At 57.4% G+C, this 25,469-nt stretch overlaps 1 protein-coding gene across 6 annotated transcripts in view; it reads left to right on the top strand.

Moving 5' to 3' along the window:
* ARHGEF10 (Rho guanine nucleotide exchange factor 10) overlaps positions 1 to 25,469 on the top strand; it is an 87,112-nt gene continuing 61,643 nt past the window's right edge. The window contains exons 1-5 of one of the 6 annotated variants that reach the window (XM_032329071.1): positions 62 to 80; positions 977 to 1,249; positions 17,084 to 17,152; positions 23,185 to 23,334; positions 23,944 to 24,231. In XM_032329071.1, the coding sequence (XP_032184962.1) occupies positions 17,116 to 17,152; positions 23,185 to 23,334; positions 23,944 to 24,231 (475 nt within the window). In that variant the 5' untranslated portion in view covers positions 62 to 80; positions 977 to 1,249; positions 17,084 to 17,115. Of the gene's footprint in view, positions 38 to 61; positions 81 to 976; positions 1,250 to 15,337; positions 16,707 to 16,727; positions 16,902 to 17,083; positions 17,153 to 23,184; positions 23,335 to 23,943; positions 24,232 to 25,469 lie in introns of those variants that run through there. The other 5 variants (XM_032329070.1, XM_032329072.1, XM_032329068.1 and 2 more) reach the window with 5 other exon arrangements.

Here is a 25,469-nt window from a genome sequence, read left to right as displayed (position 1 = left end):
GGCCGGGGCGCATCCCCGGCGGCAGAAGCGGGGCAGGGTGAGGGGCGCTCGGAGGGACGGCGGGCGGGGGTCCCGGCAGGGTGAGTGCGGGCTGGCGGCCCGGGGTTCTTGAGGGGCGAGGTCGGGCCGGGAGGCGGGGATCCCGGGGGGACGATGCGGGCCCAGGGCAGGAGCGGGGGTCCGGTGGGGGCGTGAGTGTCGGCCGGAGGGGGCAGGGGTCCTGGGGGCGGGGGCAGGCGAGGTTGCGGCGCGGAGGCTGCGGCCGGCGCGGGGAGGCGGGGGTCCTCGGAGGGAGCGTCCGGCCAGTTAGTCGCGGGGCCGCGGATGAGTGTTTTCCTCTGAAAGCCTGTCTTTTGCCGAAGGCTCGCGCGCTCGCGCAGTCCGGCCGGGCTGTGAGTCCCGGGCTGCCCGCCGCCTGAGGTCTGCGGGTCCGCGCGCAGACGGCGCGGGGTGGCCCTTGGTTCCCAGGAGCAGTGCAGGTAACGGACCCAGCGCAGCCCCAGCTCCAGCGGGTGCGCCCTGTGCCTTCTGCCCAGCGCGCAGTGCAGGTCACGGGCCCTGAGCGGCCACGCGGCTTTCGTGGGGCGTCCTCCTAGCTCCCCTACGCGCAGCCAGCGCAGGTAATGGGCCGGTGCCGTCCCCCAGCTCCCGAAGTGTGTCCCCTGCACCCTTGGGTACAGACAGTGCGGGTAAAGGATCACAGGCAGCCTCCCAACGTCAGTGGGGTGCTCCCTGTCCCCTGGCACGACAGTGCAGGGAGCAGACCATGAGCAGCACCCCCAAATTTAGCAGCTGTTCCCCCCAATCCCCGCAGCCACGCACAGGTGTGGCAGTAAGAAGCCCATGAGCGGCCGCCCCCACCTTCAGCATTGCCCCGTGTCCCCAGGGTTGATGGTAGTGGGCTGTCAGGATCCTGCAGGAGAAATGAGGAGTTGAGGTGTTTATTTGGAAGAGTAATTTCCCTTTTCCTCCAAAGACAAAGTCATTGGCTGCTTTAGGATGAAGGCAAGCGCTGCTTACAAAACAGGTGTTTCCCCTCCGCCCAGAAACTGAAGCAGGTTTGCCGGCCTTGGTGGGCAGATGCCTACTTCTTCCCGCGTGGCCACACTTCTCTGTGGGGCCCGAAGTTCTGAACATAAACACTTGAGTAAATGATTCAGCTTGTCCCAGGGCATCAACGTTCAGAAAACAACAGCAGATATATTTGATGTCATGTACTATTCATGGCCATGACTCACTTTCGCTAGAGGTAAAACTTCTTATTAACCCCAAACCTATGGGGCTTTTCTTTTGGCTCTAGTTGAGCCACAGAGTAAAACTGGGGTAGCCTGCTGCATTCTGGACCCTGTGCAAGGGTTACTTAGTTTTCCCGCAGGTGTAAGAGTTACTTAGTTTCCCCTCGGCAGATGGAAGGGTTACTTAGTTTCCCCACAGGCTTAACGTTGCAGGGAGCGTGGTTTTCTCTGCTCATTTGTTGCTTACAAAATGTAATCTGAACATGTTTCCTAGGAAATAACTTATTAGAGAAGAAAGATGAGATTTATTGTTTGTAGTTTTTAAAACATCACTTGCTCCATAATCTGGCAGCATTCATTTGATTGGCTCAGGGATATGATTTAGTGGCCAACATCGTTAGGTCGGTGTATCACGTCTTTTTGTCATTAGATACAGACTTTGATGGTGTCTTGTCATTTGTCTAAGATGCTCTTTCCTAACTGGTTAGTCTTTCCATCAAAAGAGTTAGAATAGGACAGAGGAAAAATTCAAACTGATTCAGGATAGCCTTCTACCTTTTAAAAGTTGAGCTTGACTTTCCCTGAATTTACTGTCTGTATCACCGAGACATTCCTAAGTCCCATATTTTCTCTGTAGTTTCTTTTGTGGTGTAGTCAGAAGGAGAGTCTTTGGGAATTCTTTTGGATAGAGGCACGCTGGTGATTTCAAGGGGCTTTGAGAGGAGCCTGGGGTGAGTTCTGGAACTGCTTGCCCAGCCCTGGGTGCATCAGGTTATCCCACAGAGCTTCTGTTTACTCCTTATGAAATTGCTGGGACGTAGTACCTACGGCTTATTACACAGAAGCTTTCTGCCTAATGAAGAACAACTAAAACCGAGGCGAGTTGGGCTGTATTATTCTTTAAATAATACTTTTAAAACCCCGTCATGAGATACAGTGTTTTTTTGCACAGGGAGTCCTCAGAAGGCTGCGGGGAAAGACTCAGGTATCGGAGCACGTTCGTGTTCCATTGATCTGGGGCTCACAGTCTGCCCAGGTAGGAAGGTGAGTGCAGAGAAGTATGACAGATGAGGAAGGGAGGTGATAACCATTCAGGAGGTCGCCTTCTCCCTTTTTCCTGAAAGCCTTGGACCAGTGTAATTTTGACCACAGGAGGGAATCCTGGAGCTTTGCAGCAGACAGGGCAGTTCCAGGTCTGCGGAGAGCTGCCGGGGTCCCGCAGGAGAGCGGAGCGTGTTCTGCAGGAGGGTGTGGGCAGGGCTGGCTCCATGGGTGGCCATGTGTCCACCCTGTGACAGTTGTGACAGGTCAGTGCTGTGATCAGGTTGCTGGCTAAGGGCAGGGGAGGCCCGGGTGGAGAGCCAGGGGGGCCCCTTCTCCTGTGCCACCGGCCTCAGCCACCACACGCGAGCTCTCTGTCTGGCCCTGTTCCTCCAGTTCGGACGCTCCGCGTCGCCGGGCCGAGACACTGGTTTGGGCGTCTTTCTTTGCGTGTGTGTGAAGTTTCAAAACCTTGATGATGGAAATGATGGGCCATCAGAACCTCTGTTCCTCTTGTATTTCCTGCTCTCCTCTAAGTCACCGCCATGAATTGTACCTGCTAGGGGAAGGGGAGTCTGTGCCTTATTTCCTATTTTAATTAACAGGAAATTGATCTTTTGAAATACTAAAAATCCTTTGTGCGTGTTCATGTTTTTCTCTTCCATGAACCCTCTTCCAGTATTAGAAATTGTTTTTTAACGTAAAACAGCCTCAGAGCTGTAACAGGGTGCCGTGGCCTGTGTGCGGGGGAGAGCTGGAGAGGGAGTGTGCTTGCTGTTGGGCGTCGGGAGTGGCACATTCTGCTCGCAAAGGAAATCCGAGGCCCCATGGTGGGGAGAGGTGGGGGCGGTGTGCACCTGGGGGCCCATCTTGGGCTCTGAAATCTTGACCCGGTGAATCACTTGTGACTTGACCTGGGGAATTTATGAAGAAAACAGAATGAACCGTGGAGGGCACCTGCGTCCTTTGCCCTGGCACAGCTCCATGGAGCAAAGGAGCCCTTCGCCGGCGAGGTGTGGCAGGATCCCTGAGGGTCTGGGCTTTGCTTCCTGCGAAGAGGGTCTGTCTCCATCCTCATCGGAACCAGAGCTGTGTGGTCTGGCTATGGAGACCCAGACCCTTACGCATGGATATTATGATTTTTAAGAAAGAAATATGGACATTTGCTTTGAGATAGAAATACCAAATGTAAAACTGCAAAGTCATATATAGACGTGAGAAGCGAACTTGTGTTTCTTTCGTCGGTCTGGGCAGCCTGGGGCTGCCCGGATGAGGAAGGCCGAGGCCCTCTGTCTGGATAGAAGGGAGCTGTGCGCGCAGAGTGCTCTGTCATCTGCTCTTCCTCACTTCTCTCGAGGGAGAATGGAGTGGGCCCTGAGCTGATGGCAAGGGACAGGAGACGAGTGAACGGAAGAGCCGTGTTCACGCTGATTTGCGCTCTGCCCAGTGAGCAGAGGTTGGAAGCCTGGACTCGGAAGCGTTGGTGTTCAGGGAGGATGTGGTCCGAGTTTCCCGCACACAGAGTCCCCCCACTGGTCTGCCTCATCTGACCAGGTCCTGCCTTTCTAAGGGCAGCTTGAGAGTGGCTTGAAACCCTAGGGCATTGGCTGAGCGGTCTGGACGGGACCCCTGTGTGGGCCAGTGTAGACACAACCCAGGGAGTTCCAGAGCTATTGATGAGCACATTTCTGAGGCCGGAGTTTGTTTCTCCGCGAGAAGCCTTGAGCTGGGGTAGAAAGAATTCACTGTGTCTTTTTACTCCCCGTGTGAGCAGGTCCGAGCCTGGCCGGGTTGCCGGATCAGACAGCCGCGAGGTTGTGGGCTGGTGCTCGCTCCCTCCCAAGGACAGGGCCTGGGCTCCCGCCTGCCCCGTCCTCTTGCTGCACAAGTGGTAAGAAAGTTGCTTCCTGTTTGGTTCTCAAGCCGGCAGCTCGGCCGGGGGTGGGAAGCAGCCCACGGTGGCGTGGACCATGCCCTGCGTGCCCCGCCTGCTCCCAGGGCGGAGCTGCTGCCAAATGTCATCCGCGTGGGTTCTGTGAATTCCGCCGGCAGAAGGTCTTCTTCCAGAGCCACACCCCTGAGAAATTCTCTCTCCGCTTTGCTGTGCTGCGTGGAAGAGGCCAGTGTTCATTTGGAACTGAAATCTCAGCTCCTGCTGTTAGGTTCCAAGGCCACAGGGCACAGCGGTCTCCTCGGAGCTCTAGTTCCGCAAGGAGCCCCACGGGCCAGACTGAAACCGAAGCGGGGTGGCGGCTGCTGCTGCTTCAGGCTCCTCCCTGAACACTGCAGCAAACCCTGGTTTGTGTCGGTGTCCCAGGAAAGAGGCCGGGAGCACCGCTCTGCCCCGGCACGGGGGGCGCCGGACGCCTGTCACCGGCGGCTGGGGCAGCGAGGAGAGAGGCCTGTTTCCCAGGACCTGGGCCAGAGGGAGATTTGGACCCTGGGATGCTTCTCTGCTCAGCTCTCTCAGATGAGCTCATCCCACAAGGGGAGGCGGTGTGTGCTCCCCTGGAGTCGAGGAAGGTGTCTGGCTCCAGGTTTCCTGTGCAAGCTGATTCCTCTTTCTTTTTTTTTTTTAAAGATTTTATTTATTTATTTATTTATTTATCAGAGAGAGAGAGCACACAAGCAGGCAGGCAGAGGTGTAGAGAGAAGCAGGCTCCCTACCGAGGAGCCCGATGCGGAACTCAGTCCCAGAACCCTGGGATCATGACCTGAGCCGAAGGCAGCAGCTTTACTGAGTCCCCAGGCACCCCAAGTGGATTCGTCTTATGGCTCATTTCCCTGATGGTCTTCAGGGTGCCATAGGTGGACCCATTGTCCCAGGCACCCCGACTGTGTAAGAGCTCTGGTCACCTCTTCCTCCAGGGCTCTGCTCTAGGAAACTGGAGGGAGTGTGCGGCGAAACCATCCGACTGGCCTCCACTTCCCCCTCGCTGAGATGGTCTGGTGACTGTGATAACTGGTCTGGAAATGGAAAGCAGGAGACAGGGCTGGGTGCTGAGGTGGGGACGGCGGCGGTGCTTGCGAGTCACGTAGGGGCCAGGTGGGTCTTCCCTGGCAAGGTGATGCTTGAGTGAAGTTTGAAAGAAGGTGAGTGAGATCACACCAAGAGCCTTCTATCGGAAGGGAGAGCATGTGCAAAGGCCTTGGGGCAGGAGCAGCAAGAAGGTCCTGTGGTCACAGGAGACAGCTTAGAACATGACCTCAGGGAGGTGATAATAGTGTGACAGAAAGCCATTACAGAGCTGTGACCCCGTGGGACCCTGTTTCACTGGGCCATCCTGGCTACAGTATTGAGTTCAGATGACACAGGGTTGAGGATGGGCAAGGGAGGTCAATGATGAAGCTTTTCCAGGAACTCAGGCAGAGATGGGCTCCAGGGTGGACCAGACGGGCGGCCTTGGAAGGAGGGGTTAGTGCTATTCTGGGCACCTGTTGAAGATGGAGCTCACAGAGCTTGCTGGTGGGTTCGTTATTGGGAATGTGAGAAAGGAGGAGTTGAGGTAAGTCTGAGCTCTTGTGGGTTGTCCTGAGCAAGGTGAAGCAGGAGGTTTCTGGGGGAGGGAGGTAGTCCGGCTGCCACCTGCTGAGGAAGGCGCCTTTCGCAGTGGACCTGCTGATGTTTGTGTCTGGGGACTCTGAACTTCTATCTCCTCAGCAGCTTTCATTTACAATTCTCCGCCACTCCACACACCTGGTGTTTTCCAAAGATCTATGTTATTACCAACTTCCAGTAGCAGGAAGAAACCTGAAGAGGATTTCCCTCTTATGAAAAAGTCAAAAAGTGGGCATCACATTCAGCATCTGTTTTGTAGGGAACCCCTACGGGCGGCATGCGCCCCAACCAGCTCCTTCCTGGGCTCTGCTCTCCGCATCTGGCCACCAGCGCTTCGAACTGTGTCTGTGAGCATCCGCTGGCCTTTATCTCCGTGTATTTTGGGCATCCGGTAGGATGTTGTGTCCTGAGGCCTAAGAGCCAGAGAGAAGTAATTTGGGGGTCTGACATGCTCACTCATTTTCCTACATGAATGAAAGGTCATTCCTTCTTCAGTTTACACCATTTCTGTTGTGAAAGATTTCATAGGAACACGGCACTTTTGGCTTGCTGGGGAACCTGTACCCCATCCTGCAGGGTTAGCTCCGTCCTGTGCTGCGCAGAGCGTTCCGTGACTTATGGAATTTTGGATCTCTCACACCCTTCGCTCATTTTGCCCAGTCTCCACCCCTGGCAACCGCTGATCTGTTCTTTGTACTTATGAGCTCATTTTTATTCCACGTAAAATGAGATCACATGGGATTTGTCTTTCTTATTTCAGTTTGCCGTCAGGGCGATCCACGTTGTTGCAAACGGCAGGATTTCTCTCGACGGCAGAAGAGCACCCCCTGCCCGTGTCAGACGCTATATTTTCTTTCTGTTCAGCCATCAGTGGACACCATGTGATGGCTGTCCACATGGTGGCTGTTGGGATAAGGCTGCAGTGGACGTGGGGGTGCACATACCCTTTCAAGGTCTTATTTTTGTTCTTTTAGGGTAAATATCCAGAAGGGGGTTGCTGAATCATATGGTAGTTCTAGTTTTCGTTTTTTGAGGACCACACTGTTTTCCAGAGTGGCCGCACCCGCTTGCCTTCCCATGAGCAGTGCGGGAGGCTTCCCCTCTCTCCGCATCCTCGCCAGCACTTATGGTCTCTCATCTTTTTGATACTAGCCATTTGGACAGGTGGGAGACAGTATCGCGTTGTGGTTTTGATTTCCATTTCCCTGATGGTCAGTGATGTTGAGCATCTTTTCACATACCTTTTGGGCACCGGAAGGTTTTCTTTGGAAAGCTGTTCAGATCCTCTGCCCATTGTTTAGTTAGGTGGTTTTTTGGCTACTGTTGTATGAATTGTTTATATACTTTGCATTTAACCCTTTATGAGATACATGATGTACAAATATTTTCTCCCATTTGTTAGGTTACCTTTATATTTTGATGATGGTTTCTTTTGCTGTGTGGAAGCATTTAGTTTTAAGTAGTCTTTATTTATTTATTTGTTTAAATGTGCTTTTGATGTCAGATTCAAAAAGTCATCACCAACACTGGTGTCCGGGAGCTTACTGTGTTTTCTTCTAGGCGTTTATTGTCTTCTAGGTGTTTATAGTTTCAGGCCATATGTAAACGTCTCTAATCTATTTCAAGTTAAGTTTTGTGTATGTCGTGATATAACGCTCAGTTTCATTCTTACACACTGCACGTGTCTGTTGAGTTTTCCCGGCTCCATTTGCTGAAGACACTGTCCAGTGTGCACTCTGGGTTCCTTGGCTGTAAATTAGGTGAACATGCGTGGATTTATTTCTGAGCTCTCCCTTCTGTGCTGTGTGTCTGCTTTTATGCTGCTCCCAGACCATTTTACTGATTCCTGGAGCTTTGCCACGTAGTTTGGCGTCAGGAAGTGTGATGCCTCCAGCTTTGTTCTTGCTCGAGGTCGCTTTGGCTATTTGGGGTGTTTGTGGTTCTTTACCAATTTTAGGATTGTTTCATTGTTGTGAAAAACACCACTGGAATTTTAATAGGAATTGGATTCAATCTGTAGATAGCTCTGGGTCACATGGACATTTTAACAATAGTCTTCCAATCCATGAACATGGAATATCTTTTTTTTTTTTTTTTAATTTGTGTCTCTTTCAATTTACTTCATCAGTGTCTTAGAGATTTCATTGTATAGGTTTTAAACCTCCTTGGTGAAATTATTCTTAGATTTTTTTTTTTTTTGATGTGGTTATAAGTGGGATTGTTTTCTTAATTTTTCTGATGATTTGTTATTATGTATGGAAATGCAACTGATTTTCACATATTGATTTTGTGTCCTGCAACTGTACTGAATTAGTTTTAGCCATTTCTTGGTGGAGTCTTTAGGGTTTTCTATAGGTAGTGTCATGTTGTCTACAAACAATGATGATTTTCTTCTTCCTTACCAATTTAGATGCTTTTTTTTTCTTTTCTTGCCTAATTGCTGAGGGAGGGCTTCCAGTACTGTATTGAATAGACGTGGTGAGAGGACATCCTTGTCTTGTTCCTCTTCTTACGGGGGAAGCTCTCAGCTTTTCATTGAAGGGCATGTGAGCTGCAGGCTTACCACATGGACACCTTATTATGTTGGAGGATGTTCCCTCTAGACCCACTTGTTGAGAGTTTGTTTTTTTTTAAATAAATGGATGTTGAATTTTGTCAACATTTGTCTGCACTGATTGTAACAATCATAAGATTTTATCATTTTTGTGAGTATCGTGTCTCATTGATTGCTTTGCGGATGTCGAGCCATCCTTGCATCCCTGGAATGAATCCCACTTGATCATGGTGTTTGATCTTTTTCTCGTCATGCTGGGTTTGGTTTGGCACACTTTGGATGAGGGTTTTACAGCTTTATCAAGGCTGTTGGCCTGTAATTTTCCTTCATTGTACTGTAGCAGGCAGGGTAATGCTGGCCTGCTAAAATGCATTTAGAAGTGTTTCCCATTCTTTGTTTTTCTTGAAGAGTTTGGGAAGGATTGGCATTCTAACTTTAACCTTTGGTAGAGCTCATCAGTGAAGCTGTCTGGCCTTGGATATTTGTTTTTTGGGCAGGTTTTTGATGATTGATTCCATCTCCTTACTAGTAATTGGTCTATTCAGACTTTTTGTTTCTTTGTGATTCTGTCTTTGTAGGTTGTTTGTAAGGACTCTAGTTTGGACCATTTGTTTGCTTATAATAGTTCACGTTACTGTCTCATGATGCTTCGTGTTTCTGTGGTGTCGTTTGAATGGTTCCTCTTGTCATTTTGGTTTTCTTTGAGTCCTCTCTCTTTTTTTCTTAGTAGGTCTAGTGAAAGGTTTGCGAGTTTTATCTTTTCAGAAAAACAGCTCTTCATATCACTGAGGTTTTCTACCATCTTTTCGTCTTTATTTCCTCCACCCTGATCTTCGTTATTTCCTTTCTTCTGCTAACTTTGGGCTTAGTTTGTTCTTCATTTTCTAGTTCCTTGAGGTATAAAATTAGGTTGTTCATTGGAGATTTTTCTTGTTTCTTTTTTTTTTTTTTAAGATTTTATTTATTTATCAGAGAGAGAGAGGGAGAGAGCGAGCACAGGCAGACAGAATGGCAGGCAGAGTCAGAGGGAGAAGTAGGCTCCCCGCTGAGCAAGGAGCCCAATGTGGGACTCGATCCCAGGACGCTGGGATCATGACCTGAGCCGAAGGCAGAGGCTCAACCCACTGAGCCACCCAGGCGTCCCATTGTTTCTTAATATAGGTATTTATTGCTACAGACTTCCCTCTTAGAACTGCTTTTCTTGCATCCCATAGGTTTTCTGGGTGTTAATGTTTCCATATTCATTTGTCTCAAGGTTTTTTTTCTCGATTTTCTTTGGATTCTTCTTTCTCTCACTGGTGTCTCAGTAGGATATCGTTTAATCTCGCATACTTGTGTCTTTTCCCATTTTCTTGGGGTTGAGTTCTGGTTGCATACTCTTGTGTTTGGAGGAGGTTCTTGATACGATTTCAGTCTCCTTAGATTTGTTGAGACTTGTTTTGTTGCCTAAGCTGTGCTTTCTCCTAGAGAACATGCGTGTGCACTTGAGAAAAATGTATATTCTGCTTTGGGAGTGAATTGTTCTGTGTTAAGTCCGTCTTGTCTAATGTACCATTGAAGGCCAATGTTCCTTATTTTCTGTCTGGACATCTGTCATGCGAACTCTACTCGAAGACTCGGTGGGGCTCCAGGAGAAGATGCCCACCACTCTGGAGGGCTGCTGGTCACGGAGTTCCGAGTCTCCCAGTTATCAGCATCTTCATGGTCATGAGCCTCCACTCTTGCCCTGTGGCCTCCTGAGTGTTGCCTCCGTCTGATTGGCAGTCCTCCCCGGTGCTCCAGCCTCATCAGTCACCTGATCAGATGCCTCTGTGGGTCCCCTCTGAGCCCAGGATGAGGCCCTGCCCTGGCGGGGGCTGCAGGTCCCCATGGCCGGTGAGCCGCCTCTCCTTCCGCCCTGGGGCCTTCCTCCTCTCAGTCTTCCTCCGGGAAGCCCCCCCTTCCCTGCTCTGGGCTCCTTCTCGCCTCATGGAGTCTTAGCTGGCTCTGTGTCTGCGTCCCTGCCAAAGGCCTGCTGCGTGGGCAGTGACTGTGCCATCTGGACACTCTGCTCTTCTTCTTCTTCCTGGGGTCCACGGTGTGGCCCCAGTGGCCGTTGGGTGTGGGCGGCAGCCCCAGCACCCCCAGAGTGGGGTTGGGAGTCGCGTCTTGCGGGGAGGAAGCAGGTAGGGCTGGGCCTCCCCACCGCCGGCAGAACTGCTGGCCCTTGGTGTTTGAGGAGCGGCTCACTGTGCTCTGGGGTGACGGTGCTTATTCTGGGTCTGACTGATGCAGTAGCACTTCGGCACGGTGCCCCTTCTCTGTGGGAGCCCCTCAGTACACTTCCTGGCACGGCACCCTCACTGTGGGAATGCGAGCTCAGGGCAGCCCCTCCCCATGTGGAGCCCCCCCTCCCCGCCCACCGTGGGCAACCAGGGGCATGGACTCTGGCCCCGGAGCCTCCCCAGAGACTTCCATTCTGAGGCCTGGTGTCCTTGACTGCGAGGGTGGCATTTAAACTTGGAATTCACGTTCTGCAGGAGATCTCTGTGCCCGTGGTCTTAGCGGAGTGACTAGCGATTTCACTGGGGGTCGCGTCCTGAGCTGACCCTTTCCTGGGGTGTTCCGTCCCCATCTTTGGATGGGGCCCAGCGGGTGTGGGGAGTGACAGGGTGGCCCGAGCAGGCTGCGGAAGGGGACCAGCCCCAGCACTAGTCAGAGATAGGGGCGCTTGCTGGCCGGCTGCCTGGGGGCAGGGACCGGTGGGCGGCGTCACTTGAGCCGAGGCAAGGGGAGGCTTTCTGCCCTCCAGGAGGAACGTTCTGTTGTTTTGTTTTGTGAGCAGGACACTTAATGAAAACCTTTCTGGGCAACATTATCTGTTAAAGACAGAGTTAACTTACTCCCCAGTAAGCTGCGGTCACTTGAAGCAGTTGAAATTTTGTCCAGGTGATTGGGAGGTTTGGAAAAGGATTGGAGGTTCTGACCTGGCTGAGCCCTGTTGCTGGGGTCACCGTGTGGGCGGGCGTCTCAGGAGCTTTCCCCGGGATGTGCTGTGTGGTCGCGAAGCACTTGCCGTCTGTGAGTCTCGTCTGGTCCCCCCCTCCCCAGAGGCTGCGGATCCTGGCAGAGCCCTTGCGGGGGGGGGGGGGGGGGGGGCAGCCCCGGCCCAGCCCACATCCCAGTTCTGTAGTTTGGGTACTTAAGAGACGGAAGAAGAGGCCAGGAGGGGTGAGGAGGAGGGGGAGGAGGCAGTATGCCCCAAGCGGAGGTGAGGACAGGAGGAGGGGACAGGTCCGCAGGGTCAGGGGCCTCCCCACGTGAGGACCAAGCCAGGAGCACCTGCAGCTGCCCCGGCCCCTCCCCCGGCCCCCTTCCCCTCCCTGCCCGGCCCCTCCCCTCCCTCTCTCCCCTCCCCCTTCTCCCCCCTTCTCCCTCCTTCACGGTTTCAAGTGAACCACCTCTGGCTTTCGTGCCTCGTTAGCAGCCCTAAGTCCACAACTAGGTGCTGTTTCAGCTCCACAAACGCGCAGGGTATGGCTCAGGGGTTAGTCCTTCGTCAGAGCTTGGGGGCATCCCTCGAAGGTCATGTGCATTCTGCAGCCGCCCGCAGCCTGGACACGGAGCCCCGACACGGAGCCCCGGCTGGAGAGGCCTTGTGCAGTGGCCCCATCCCGAGCCCCAGCCGGCCCTGTGGGGTAGGCGCCAGGGAGGGGGAGGGACCGCCCCGGAGTTCTCTCGCTCTCTCGAGAAGCCGCGGTGCCGCGTCCTGACTCTGGGCTGGCGAGGGCCGCAGCGCAGAGCAGCGGACAGGGAGGCTTCTCTCTCTTGGCAGCCGAGGCTCCTTCTCTTGCGACTTTCAGTCAGACCACTGTCCCGCCTGGGCTGTCCCTGCTCGCCCCTCCAGCCACCGGTCACCGCTCGGTCACTCTCTTCCATCCCAGGACACCCCAGGATTCTGTGTCCTCGGGTCGGAGTGTGGGGGGAGGGGCGCGCAGGGCACAGGCAACCCAGGGCCAAGGCTTTGAGGGAGGCGGAGAGCTGAGCACAGCAGACAGGGGGCCCCGGCCCAGCCTGGGGTGGAGGATGCGACCTCAGGGGCCTCACCTTCCTACCCTGGTCCCTGGGCTGTTTGGAAAAGAGCCGCTTAGCTGCTGGCGGCCGTAGGTTTTCTAATACCGTTGACACAGAATAAATTTGCTTCTCTTTTAGTTTTCTGTCTTCTGGGGCCAGTGAGTAAAGGAAGACACCTGGGGCTGGCGTCCGTCTGACACGAGCGCGTCGCTTACGGTCGGAAGGACGCGGACACCGGACAGCCCCGCGTAGCTGTCCTGACCCTCACCCTGACCCTGACCCCAACCCCAACCCTCACCTAATCCTAACCCTCGACGCAGCCTCCCTGGTAAAGCCCAGGAGTCCCGGCCAGCTGAGCTCCCTGCAAGCGCGTGGGAAGCTTCTCCGTCTTTCCCTCTCCCTTGTGCGTCACCGTAACTGTGAACACGGTTGTTTTCTGTGTTTTTCTGTGCAGGAGGTTTCTGTCTGTCTTTCTGTGCGGGAGGTTGGCGCGTTAGGTCTGCTGTGGAATTTAAACTTAGCGGGTGCCGTTCCGGCAAGACGTGCGCGTGAGACCCTGTGTGCTCATCCTCGCCCTGCCCGGGCTCTGTGGGCGCGGAGCCTTACGGATGTGACGTCTGTCCACAGGCAGTCCCAGAGGGAGGGCACCTGCCGCGGGCCCTTGGGGTTTCCTGGCGCACACTGCTCAGCGCCCAGCTCCCTGTCCCCTCGTCCCCGGGTTCTGTCCTTGGGGTCCTCTCCTCTTAGGCAGGAGGACGCGAGGCTCCTGTCCAGGCAGTTTCCATGCCGGTGCTCCGAGCCAGCCCCTCTGGTTGGGACGCTGGGTGCTCTGTGACTCGGACAGGCCGAGGTGGGTCCTTGCTCTGGCGATGGTGGTGGGCTCTGGTGGGTCTGGGCACAGGCTCAGCCACCTGCAGCCCATCTCTCCGTGACCCAGACTGGGGAGACCGGTGAACTGGATGTAAGGGAGCCCCCCCCCCGCCCCACCGTCAGTGCCCACAGTGCACAAGAGGATGTGTGCTCAGGCCGGGCGGTGAGTGAGCCTGTTCCCTTGGGGGCACTGCTCCAGCCTCAGGGACACAGTCCCCCCCCCCACCCCCGGCAGCCCTGTAGCTGGACCCCCGCAGGGGGGTTGCATGGCTGAGGACACAGAGGCAGGAGCTGCAGAGCCCTGTCCAGCTGGGGGAGGTCTGGGGAGCCGGGTGTCCCCCTGTCCCCTGCCGCGTGTTCTCTCTGCTGCTTCTCTGTGGAAGGGACCCTGGTTGGGAGTGTCCCGCTGTCCTCAGAACCCCGAATGCCGAGCGCTGCTCTGGTCACAGGCTGTGAGAAGCGTCTGTCTCCTGAGCCTCGGCGTCCTGCCGCTCACGTGCCCTGGGTGCTCGCTTGCCCGTCCCACACAGGGTATGAGATGCCAAGAAATGCCGTGGGAGCCAAGGTTCGGGGAAAAAGCAGGCACAGTGACGTGGGGTATCTGGGGGCTGCCCCGGCCTCAGAGACCATCTTGTGACGCGGAGCCACACCACCTGCAGACAAGTCCTGTGAAATGGTCCCACGGGGCTCAGCCTCTGGGCTCCTGCTCTGACTGAACACGTCATCTTTTTGTTTAAAACCGCGATATGGGTGCACAATGCAGTCTTTCATTAAGATGCTTAAATTGGAAAGTGACCGCAGTCGCACAGCCCAGACTGGAATTATGTCCTGTTGCCGTCTGTCGGAGGACCGCGTTGTGTCGGCGAGGCTCCGTGCTCTGGCCGAGGTCAGTCTTGGACAGAGCCGGCTGTGGTCCAGCTCGGTCCCCAGAACACCGTCTGCAAGCGCTGAGGGTCCCCAGGGAGAATACCACGTGCCAGGTGCCACCAGGAGACGGCTCAGAGATGCGGCTTTGGCCCCTGCATGACTGCAGGGGAAGCAGGGTTTTCGGTGTGACCTCAAGGGCCTAGAGGGGCAGGACACCTCCCGGGTGCCGAGCAGGCTGTCAGGGTTGAGTGCACGCTGGCCTCGGAAATCCGGGGCAGAAGCGTGTGTTTGTGGGTTCTTCTCAGGAACATGGCTTCCCACGGACGCTGCTGCGGGGACAGCGGTGTCACAGAGCATGCTGCGAGCTGCTGGGCGTTCACCGGTGTCTAGAACACAGATCATGGCACCAGAGGCTGGCTTCCAGTCCCCGCGCCGCAGCTGGAGCAGGTCACGCACCCGCAGGGGCCCCGCGAGCGGGGCACATTGGCGCAGGTGGCCGTTGGAGCAGCAAACCCCAGTGGCGTCTGTCCTGTCTTGTCCGTGTCCAGTGGGGAACGGGGCGCTCCGCTGGCCTCTGTTCTCAGGTGTTTCAGGGACAGCTGGTGTTAGATTTGTGCTCTGTGGTTTGAAAGAAAAGTGTTGAGGACGAGTGACCAGTGTTCAGACAGGAAGAGCCACATGGCGGTGGCGGCTGGTGTGTCCCAGCTCCTGCTGAAGAGCCTGGGGCAGAAACGCCACCCTTTGTCCCCTCCCCGACGGGAAGGATGTCTTCAGTGGCGGTGCCCCCCGCTGGCGTCGCGCACCAGCGGCACCGTGCTGAGCTCAGACCCACGAGAAAGCTGTGAGTTGCCCGAAAGCCCGAGGACCCCTCCGGCGGCCCGGGGTGCTGTTGTTTGGGGCTGTTCTCCACGCAGCTCCGAAAATGCCGGGCGCCCACACCCCGTCTGAGGCGACAGCGCTGAGTAGCTGCACACCCGGTCCTCCCCTCTTGGGCGGCTAAAAATACGTTCCCTTCTTCCTCACTTCCTCTCGCGACTGTGGAGTCCATTGTCCCCTCTTCCTGCGGATATGTCGCGTCTTTCCTGTTCCCCGCGGTGCCTGTGGGGTCTAGGCGCACCGGCCGGGCGGGGCCGGATCCAGGGTGAGGACCGGCCCGGCATTTTCTTGTGGGACCAGCATCAGTGGGAACCCTGGCATCTTGGACGTGCTCGTGTGCAGTGCAACGTGTCGCTGCTGGCTGGGTCCTCTTCCCTTTGCAAGCTCACCTGTGGGACGCAGAAGCCTGGGAGACTTTGGGACTCACTTCCTTGGGAGATGACGTGGCAGGAGAAGGCACTCCCCTCCATGCGGCTCCGAGGGCCGCGTGATCCTTGCAGACATGCGCCCTGTCCCTCCCGCCACCCGCTGCCCAGGAGAGATGTCCGTCCGGCGTCCATGCTGCATCACAGGCCGTGACCCCTGCGGACACCACGCTCGGTGCCTGGAATGCAGTGGACGTTGGTTGAATATTTGCTGGCTGACGTGGGGTGGTGGGTGTGGAGTTCGGTATCAGGGTCGCCGTGCCTCTGTCCCTCTCCCTGTGGACCAGGTCACCGCAGCCCGAGGCTGCCACTTCTCAGGGAGATGCGCTTCCACCTGCATTATTTCCTCCCGTAACTGCCACAGTCTGCGTGCGTCTCTCTGCTTTGGGAACCGAGCGATGGTTTCTGGCCAGGAGGGTGAACTCTGCCGTGGGCTGTGTGGGCCCCCGAGGGATATATGTTGTATCGAATCCTTGGAGAGGGCCGGGGGTGGGCATGGTGGGACAGATGACGGAGCGCAGTGTGACTCGACCAGTGCCCGCTGCCACCTGCCCAGTGCCCCCGCGTGCCGGGCCCTCTGTGTTCAGATGTTTCACCCCTGCAGCAGCCGAGGCCACCCCTGCTGCTGTCCCTGTGCTCCCGGTGGCCTGTAGGAGGGCAGGGGTGCAGCCCCAGCATGGACGTCCGTGTTCCTGAGTCTCCCCCGGGGTCGGTTCCCAGGAGCCCTCCACACCTCCGTTCCTTCACTTGGAACCGGCACGGGAGCCCATGTCCTGGAGGAGAGACGGGACGAAGCCGGTGACAAGCCTGAAGCACAGCGCAGGGGGCGGCCGTGCGGGCAGGGTGGGCCATGCCCCCATCGGGGCCCTCACCAGCTTCCCTTGTGCCGCCCAGGCTGAGAGCCGGCATGGTGGGCACCGCTGCTGTGTTGGCAAGGGACCCACGGCTTGCCCCGCTGCGGGCAGGTGTGGGCTGGGGCGTGGTCACCGCCGCACTCGCCTTGGTGCCATCCTGGCCGCCTCAGAGCCCGGGCGTTGGCCGTAGGAGCCGGGCAGGTGTCCGGTGCTGTAGTCCCTGCGGACCAGGGAGCGGGCAGCAGGACGCCCCTCGGGAGCCGGGCACGGACATCCTCACAGTGTGGCTGGTTTCATATTCTCAGACTTTGTTCTCTTTCGAAAGCACATCGGGGAACCAAGTGCAAAGAAGAAGAAAAAGAATAAAGCTGGGTGTGCAGAGACCTGGCCTAGACCCCAGAGCTTAACCACTGAAGGCTTAGGGGATGGTCAGCCTGGTCCGTGATCCTGGGCAGCGAGTTGTTGACTCGAAGCCAAAGCTGAAGGAAGAGAAGGGGCAGCCGTCTGCCCTGGACTCCTTTCTCCCGACCCTCGTGCCGGGCTGGGAGGGGTCCGCCAGCAAGCCCGGTGTGGAGGGAACTCCTGGCCGTGACCCTGGGGAGATCAGGCCCCCGGGGACTCTGCGCGCTCAAAGGCGTGATTTCGGGGGCGAGTGGCCGTCCTTCGGGAGTGGCCCCTCAGTGAGCAACATGACTGGGGCTGACGTCAGCCCTGCACCTGTGGTGACCGTGGTGTCTTTACTCCCGCAGGGGTCCAAGGACTGACGTTTCCCAGCTGCGCCATGGACCAGCCCGAGCCACCCGCCCCTGCTCCTGAAGGTAACCGTCGTCTTGCAGGGCCCCTTCCGACGTTGCGGGCCCTCGGGGAGAAGGGGAGGGTCTGGCCACACGTCCCGAGGAGGTGGAACTCTGAGCCCCTGCCTGCCCAGTGCTCCTCCCTTACCTTGGGGTGCCGTGTCTGAGCCTCCTGCTGGGCCCTGGGCACCCCCTCAGGGCAAGCGCCTGCCCGGAGTCCTGTGAGGTCCAACTCCTCCCGAGCCATTGCAGACCCACGTGGGGGTGAGGACAGGCGGACCTCCTAACCGAGGGAGCACAGGTAGGCTCTCGCCACCCCAGGCGTCCGCTAGTGGAGCAGCAGGATGGGTTCCAGGTCTGCCTCCTTTTGCGCTCGGCTCGCTCAGGGAGAGCAGGGACCTCTTCTGTCTGGCTGCCCTGTATGTGAGGTTGGCGAGGGAGAGGCCCTGTCCTGGGCCGTGGCCAGACCACAGAGACCACAGCATGGCAGCGGAGGGTCTGGTGCTGTCACTCCCAGCTCGCAGGGCTGGTCTGCTCTGGGCTCCCATCCCCGGGACTTCCCTTGACCTGTGCCCGGACAGATGTGCATGTCCCCAGCATGCCGGGAGGCTGTAGGACCCGAAGGGCAGTGAGCCAGAGTCTGGGAGGAACCCATGTGGGGCCAGAGCCTGTCCCTTCTCCTGTGCTGGCTGTGGCACTCGGGGCCTTGAGTTTATGGTCTTGCCTCTTGGCAGGAGGCATCGTGGTCTCCTGATGCCTTCCCAGAACTCCTAGCAATCCCACCCCCCACTATGGTAGGGAAGGAGGACCCCTCCGTTGTCCCGTTGCCAGAGGAACGTGGCCTCACCCACAGCCGGGTGGCAGGCACCTGCTGATGACAGGTCGGGCTCCAACAGGACACAGAGAACAGAAGCTGTGCGCGAAGGGTGGAGGGGCGGTGGCCTGTGATGGTGGCATTGTTCTGGGGACACCGCTGTGCACACGCAGCCACCACCCCAGGGATGTCCGGAGCCAGGAGGAGGCCGACAAGGACGGTGGCCGTGAATGGCCCCTTGTTGGGGGAGCTGTTTGCGCCTGCTGCTTTGCAAAGCCCTTTTTTTTCTAATGATAGTAAGAAATAGAGCACAAATAGCCTTCTTTCGAAATGAGAAGAACATCTTATCTTGGATCAAGCTTTTTTTGTGTTATAATAGATGTGGTCTTACTGGCCCCAGGGACAAAATGTGTCGCCTTTATCTCTGAGCTTAAAAATGAATATTCTCTTGTTTTTTCCACTCAATGTCTTAGTTCCTCCATGGCATGGCTTTCAGACCTGTTTGTGGGTTTTCAGCAGCCCTTGAGGGCAGTATGCTCGAAGAGGGGACGACCTAGGAGGGGCATCTATGTGTCCCTGAGCCCTGGAGCCCCCGTTCCCCTGAGGGGTGAGCGACCCGAGCCAGCCCATCCTGAGCCCAGGCTCTGTGTCAGCTGCGTAGACCGGGGCGTTACAGGAGCAGAGGGTGGCCGGCCCGGGCGGGAGGCAGGCAGTGTCTCCCTCCCTGTCTCCGCCCAGGACTCTAAGTCCCGGTGGGAAATGTAACATTGTAGCCTGTAGTGACTGAGCCTTTGTTGCAGTTTGGGAAGACGCTAAGACCTTGTTGACCTGAGAGATCCAGTGTGAACTCTCGTTTCCTTGGAAGTGCACTGGCCCCAGCGGTGCAGTTTGCTGCTAGACTGAGGCGGGGGGCTCAGTTGTGGGAGGAGGGCGGTCGCGGGTCAGACTGTACCCCTGGTGCTGTGCTTGCTGTCAAGGTTGTTGTCTTGTCAGGGCGTTGACCAGAGGGCCAGCCTGGCACGGGGTCTGAGTCAGGGCCCGGCTCCTCTGCCTGGAGAGCTGTGGGCAGGACCCTGGGTGGTGCCCTGGGACACATCAGGAATGTTGCCGAAGTCGGGAAGAGGAGAGTCCAAAGCAAAGGGACTCCTCCGTGGGTTGGTTCATGGCCCTGCAGTGGCCCGGGGCCTGGGGGGATCCTGAGGTTCCTGCTGGGGACCTCTCACCCCAGGGAGAGTGTGCAGGGATGGAGACCGAGGAATGGCTGAGCTGGAGGGGCTCCCGGAGTCCAAGCGGAGCTCCTTGGACGTGACTCCAGAGCTCCAGCAGGAGGTCCGGCGTGGACGGTGGATTTTGTGCCGATGAAGACCAAGGCTGTGGGCAGGCCTGGCCTTCCATGGGGAGCGTGTTGGTTACTCTGGAGCACTCGTTGTGGGGGCAGAAGGAGGGGTCCATCAAGGAGGAGCCTGCCTGGGCAGCCATGCCACTTCCTGCGGACAGGACCACGGATGTCGTCTCTTAGAGCCTGGAGGCAGGAGGCCCAGGGTCCAGGGTGGGCAAGGCAGGTTCCTCAGAGCCTCCCTCCTTTCTCTCCCTGTATCCTCCTGTGTCGTCCTTCTGTGTGTGTCTGTGTCGCGATCCCTTCTCCTTATGACGACCCTAGTCCTGTGGCACCAGGGACCGCCGTAGGGACCTCGGACCTCCACATGAGTCGTGTTCGAAGTACTGGGGCTTTGGCCTTCAGCATTTGGTTTTGGGAGACACAAATCAGTTCTCGAGAGGAAACGGCGGAAAGTAGCAGCCAGATGGGTGGGAGGAAGCCAGGACTGTATAATGTCATTGACGGCAGACGCGGCAGCGAGGAACAGCCCAGGGACGGGCGGGGACAGATGCGGATGACCCACGGGCTTTGGCTTTGGGGACACATCCCGCAGCATCCCGTGAAGCCGTCTGCCCAGCGGTGGGGAGGCAGCAGGGGTGGTGGGGGAGAGGAGCAGGTGCAACACAGAGGGTTTAGGGCAGCGAGACTCCTGCATGTGATCCTGCCATGGTGGACACGAGTCATTGTCCAAAGCCATCAGGGCATGGCCCCTGACGGGAGCAAATGCTCTTTGCCACTCACTTTCCTTCCTGAGCACATTAAACAGGAATCCTTTCTCCCTGCATGGGGGAGCCCGGGGTTCAGGCCCATGGGGTCAGAGGTCATAAGGCTTTTTTTTTTTTAAGATTTTATGTATTTATTTGACAGATAGAGATCCCAAGTAGGTAGAGAGGCAGGCAGAGAGATTGGAAGGGAAGCAGGCTCCCTGCCGAGCAGAAAGCCCGACGCGGGGCTCAATCCCAGGACCCTGAGATCATGACCGAAGGCAGAGGCTCAACCCAATGAGCCACCCAGGTGCCCCAAGGCTTTTTTTTTTTTTTTTTTAAAGATTTTATTTACTTATTTGACAGAGAAAGAGAGCACAAGCAGGGGGAGAGGGAGAAACAGGCTCCCTGCAGAGCAGAGGAAGCTCGATATGGGACTTGATCCCAGGACTCCGGGATCATGACCCGAGCCGAAGGCAGTGGCCTAACCAACTGAGCCACTCAGGCGCCCCCCAAGGCTTTTTTAATAGCAGTGTTTGCAAGGTCACGTAGGTGGTCGCACATTTGCATGGGCGCACAAGCACCTGCTTGATTGCCTGTTTTTAACGCTTCCACGTGAATCCCCACCTGGAAGTAGGTCCTGGGCCGTGGGGCAGCTCCATGTTCGGCCCGGACGGTGCACACACCGCCTGCTCCAGTTCATGTCCCCTCCAGCGGCACACCGGGGTTCCGGTTCTCTAGTCCTCGCCAATCTTTGTTATTTTCTATTAAGTGAGTATGAAAGGGCCAATTAAAAACACTATTAGTGTGTCAGGAACCTCTTTCCAAACTACTGAATAAACTTCAACAAAATAACGTTAATGGTTTCAGTAGTAACGCACTGTGTAGACGTGTCGTGATTTGGGGACTCTGTCTTCTATTGTAAGACACGCAGGTAAGTATTCCGATGACCTCTGATCATTTCCTCAAGGCAGACATTTCATGGTAGAATTTCTGAGATGGAGGATTTACAGAATTAGAAGGCTCGGGTGAATATTGGCAACCTACCGTCCACAGGGTCACCAGTGCACACACTCATCGGAATTACGTGTTTTAAAGACATATTTTTCTGAAGACTTTCCTTGATTCCATGTCAGTATTTGCCACTGTCTTGCTTTTAGCCAATGAAAGTGAGGTCCCAGCATGCCGGGCGGGCCCCATGTGTGCCGTGGACGTGGCGTGGACGTGGCGTGGACGTGGCGTTCTGGCCGAGAGGTCCCTCCCGCCTGCCCCCTCGCAGGGGCCAGCCTGAGCTCTCCGTTACTCGGAAAGTGTTTCCTCTGAAAGACCCCTTAGAGTGTGTTGCTGGTTCCAAAGATTCAAGACAAAATACACACCTGGTATTTAAAGCCACTTTTTCTTTTGGACCGTCAGTGGTTCGTCTGGGCAGTGAGGCGCCAGCTGGAAAGAGTTTCTAGGCTGACTCCTGCGTCGACGCACGTCCGTCAGCTTCCCTCCCTAGGAATGACTCCACCCTAAAACCCTGCTACGGACTGTCCCGCCCCCCCAGGCTCCCCCACCCCCCTCAGGAGCTACCAGGTGCCTGCGTCCTTCAGCGGCCCAGGGGCGTGGAAGCCGCTTTCCGTAGCCTGCTCAGCACCCACGCTGCTTGTCTGTTGCTGACCCAGGCCCTGACCTAGGATCGAGGGGCGCTCGGGGGGCTCTGGGCAGGGTGGGAGGGGTGTAGACCACCCACCATTGTGATGGGACAGCCCGGCCTGGCCTCACGTACGCCCCACCGACTGGGGAGGTGACCCCTTCCCATCATCCGTAAGGCCCCAGGCCATCCCAGGAATCCACTTGGACCCCAGCCCCGGGGACAGAGCAGGGAAGCGAGCCCTGCGGCTTCAGCACAGGGGTGTGGAGGGCGAGTTCCTGATGTCTCCGTTACCTCAGCCCGAAGACGCACCACCCCCAGCCTCTGATCCTGTTCACGTGTCCTCCGTTCTAAAATAACCACGTTCAGGTCCCTGCGTTCCCCGTAGGTGCCTTGGGAAACAGCCGGGCATGTGTACCAGCCGTTTGGCTGGTAAGTCGGGGTGGAACCATCTGGAAGGGACCCGGCCTGGGGCAGTGGGGCCTGTCCCGGCAGATCCTTCCCCAACCTCATAGAGCCGGAGCTCTCTGTGCCTCGGGCCCTCTGAGCGGCGGCCCAGAGAAAACCCGGTCACGCTGGGCGCGCTGGTTTGCTTGCTGGGTGAGTGATTTCTGCTTGTGCTGACCTTCAGGTCATCTCTCTCAGCGGGTCACGTTTTCCTCCCCTTAGTGCCCATTACTTCATAAGGGAACCCCCTAGATTCCTCTAGGGTCTGGGGTCCCTCAGTCCCGCAGGGGCCTCCTGTGAGTGTGCAGGAATGTAACCTTAATGGCCCAGAGCTTCTCCCTGGAAAGTGACTGATTTTTTCTGATATTTCGTGATTTGTCTGAGCACCAGACACCGGCCGACTGTCTTGTTGTCACCGAGTGAGTGGTGCGCTGGTGGTTAAGGATGTCCAGTTCGGGGGTTTCCGTGCTCTGACTTCGTGCCGCAGAGTTGGGGTGCAGTGAGGAGGAAGAGGCCCTTCCCTCCCACGCTGGCCCCTGCACGTCCTGCTCTGTCCCCTACCCCAGCTCTGTAGCCGGGGCGCTGTGACCCCTCACGGGCTGCCTGGGCATCTGTCCACCTGCCCCCCGCTTTGTGAGCCAAGCATGGGGGTCCAGGCCTCATCCCGGTGGATAAGTCCCGAGATGGCCAGTCTCAGATGCCTGTCCCAGTGCCCACCGGAGACCCCCTTGGTGACATCCTTGAGGCTGAGCCCCCTCCTCCCTGCCCTGCACATCCTCGGCCAGGAACGTGTGGCCAGAGGGCCGGAGGGGGGCCTGACGTGTGCAGGGAGCACGAGGTCCCCTGCCTCCGGGTGGTGATGTACTTTGCAGGTGGCCGCGTAGGCAGAACCGGGGGGTCTGGGGACCCGTGGGGCGGGAGCCACGTCCGTTCCGTGAGGAGGTTGAACGTCTGTCGTGGGCGCCCCGTGTCCGGATTTTCCCTCTCCTTCATCTTTGCCCTGCTGCCCTGGCCTCCCCGATGTCCGCTGTCGCTTCTCCCTTCCTCCGGCCTTGACCGTGTCCTTCCGCCCCGCAGACAACGCCGCGAAGCGCGAGTCCGCCGACGAGGACGACGAGGGGGAGCAGTTCGATTTCGACAGCGGAGATGAGGTTCCGGAAGCAGACCGACAGGCTGCGGACGGCCCCCCGGCCGGGAACGCGGGCGCGGACGCCCCCTCCGGCTCAGGTGGGCCCCCCGCGGCCACCGGCACGCGCGGCCCGGCGACTCCCTCGCCCCACGGCCAGTGGGACGGGCACGGGGGCCTTGGGCGTCCGGGAGTGGGACCGTCGTGACCTTTCTGGGGCCTGAGCCTGAGAGACGGGTTCGGCTCCGGCCGGGTGTCCCTCATTTCTGCTCCTGCCCCGTGCGGGCGGGCGCTGGGGGTGTTGGCGGGTGAAAGCGGCCCGGCGCCGCGTCTGCGGGGACGTGGAGCGGTTCCGGGGTCAGCGCCGTCGGGAGAGGGAAATCCGCTTGGGTCTCCGAGGGGGCGTTGTCGGCTCGCACTCCCTGACGGGGAGGACGGGCTGGGGCGAGGCTTCCGTGTCTTCGTCCCTCGCAGCACCCTCTGCACGTCGCGGACTGGCCCGAGCTCAGCGGCTTCTCACTCATCTCGCAGTAGAGGCCGCGCTGGGAGCCGCCAGGCCCCGTGGGCGCCCGCCCCTCCGATGCCCCAGAGTCGGGGGCGCCCCTCAGCACCCCAGCTGTGGGCGTCTCCTGGGCGGCCCGGTGTTGCCTGGGCCCCAGGAGGGCAGGTCAGCGGTGCCCCCACCTTGATGCCTGTGTGTTTGCCTCCAGGAGGTGAGGTTGGGGTGGGGACAGACACGGACGCCCCGGCAGAACCCGCCGCCCTCCAGGCCCCGGCGAGAGTCAACCCCTACTCTGTGATCGACATCGCGCCCTTCCAGGACGAGCAGCCCCTGCCCCCGGACGCGGACGCGGGGGACGACGGCGGGAGCCAGCCGGTGCCCAGCGGGTACTCGGTGCCCGTGCCCTGCGGCTACGCCGTGCCCTGCAGCCTGCCGCTGCTCCTGCCCGCCTACTCCAGCCCCGTCGCCGTCCGCGCCGTGCCCCCGCACGAGGAAGGTAGTGCCCCTGCTCCTCTCTGCGCACCGCGGGCCGGGAACTAGCCTTGTCCCTGGGAGCCGCGGTGCTGGGTGCTCAGCGAGAAATGCCAGAGCGGACCGAGGCGGAGCCGTCCGTGCTCCTGCCGAGGCCACAGGCACCTGCCACCCCTGCCGCGGGCACAGGTGTCCAGGCACTCCTGAGGGCCCAGCACTGTGCCCCCAGCAAGTGTGCTGTGTTCTGTGCAAAGCGGACCCCGTGAACGCAGCCCGCTGAGTTCTCCTCTCCCTGAACTCTGTGCTCTGTGTCCTGGACACGCCACGGGGACACAGGCAGAGGGCTTCTGAGGGACGAGACACCCCCAGACCCAGAATCATAACTTGGATTACGTGAGGTTTCAGTAAACAGGTTCTTTCCTTCCCTGTTATGCTCAACGGAGACAAAACATCTTTAAAGAGAATCTCGAATTTACACTGGGAAACGCACAAGGTTTTCGGGGTTGATGTTTCCCCATATGTTTTCCTGGTGTAATTGGCAGTGATCTTGGAAATTCACCACGATCCACAATGTTGTCCGTATCTTGTAGCCCAAAGACTAAGAATGATCTGAAAATAAGGAAGTAGGCGTTGCAGTCAAAAAAAGGTTAAGGAATATGTTCTTGTGTTAATTTGCTTATTTTCAGATTGTTTGGTTATTTTTAATAATTAAATACTAATTTATTTTTAAGTAATTTAGTATATTTAAAAACCATTGGCTGCTTTTTGTGCCGTCCTCCTAGAGCTGTTAATAAAATCCTGTCATAACAAACACTGTGGTAAGTCCCCAGAGCCAGGAAGACAGGTCTGATCGTCTCTTGAGCCTTCAAAGACAAACCGGTGCACCGGGCTCTCCGCGGGGTCATGGGAAAGCCTGCACTTCGGGGGAGGCTGGGGTCCGAGGCCTGGACCTGCGCTGCCGGCCGGCCGTGAGCTGGCCAGCCTCTTAACTCTTTGCACCCTGTGGTTCTCCCACGGACCTGGGGGTGCCTCCTGGCTGTGCCAGGGCTCAGGCCCCCAGCACGGAAGCTGCCCCATCCGGACGCTCAGAAACAGGAAGAGTTCTTCTCTTCCCGCTGCCCAAACCTATTCTGAAAAAAGACTCTGAGGTTCTGCTTCTGTTCTCTAGTGGTCCTCCAATGGCCAGAAACTCACAGTGCTCTGCTTCTTGGCAAGAGCTTCCAGATCTTTCCAGAACAGCAAGAAATGAGCAGTTAGTGTGGC

This window comes from Mustela erminea, chromosome 21 (assembly GCF_009829155.1).
Source record: "Mustela erminea isolate mMusErm1 chromosome 21, mMusErm1.Pri, whole genome shotgun sequence".
Lineage (NCBI taxonomy): Eukaryota > Metazoa > Chordata > Mammalia > Carnivora > Mustelidae > Mustela > Mustela erminea.
The sequence above is the reverse complement of the archived record's forward strand: the minus strand, read 5'-3'. Positions and strand labels throughout refer to the sequence as shown.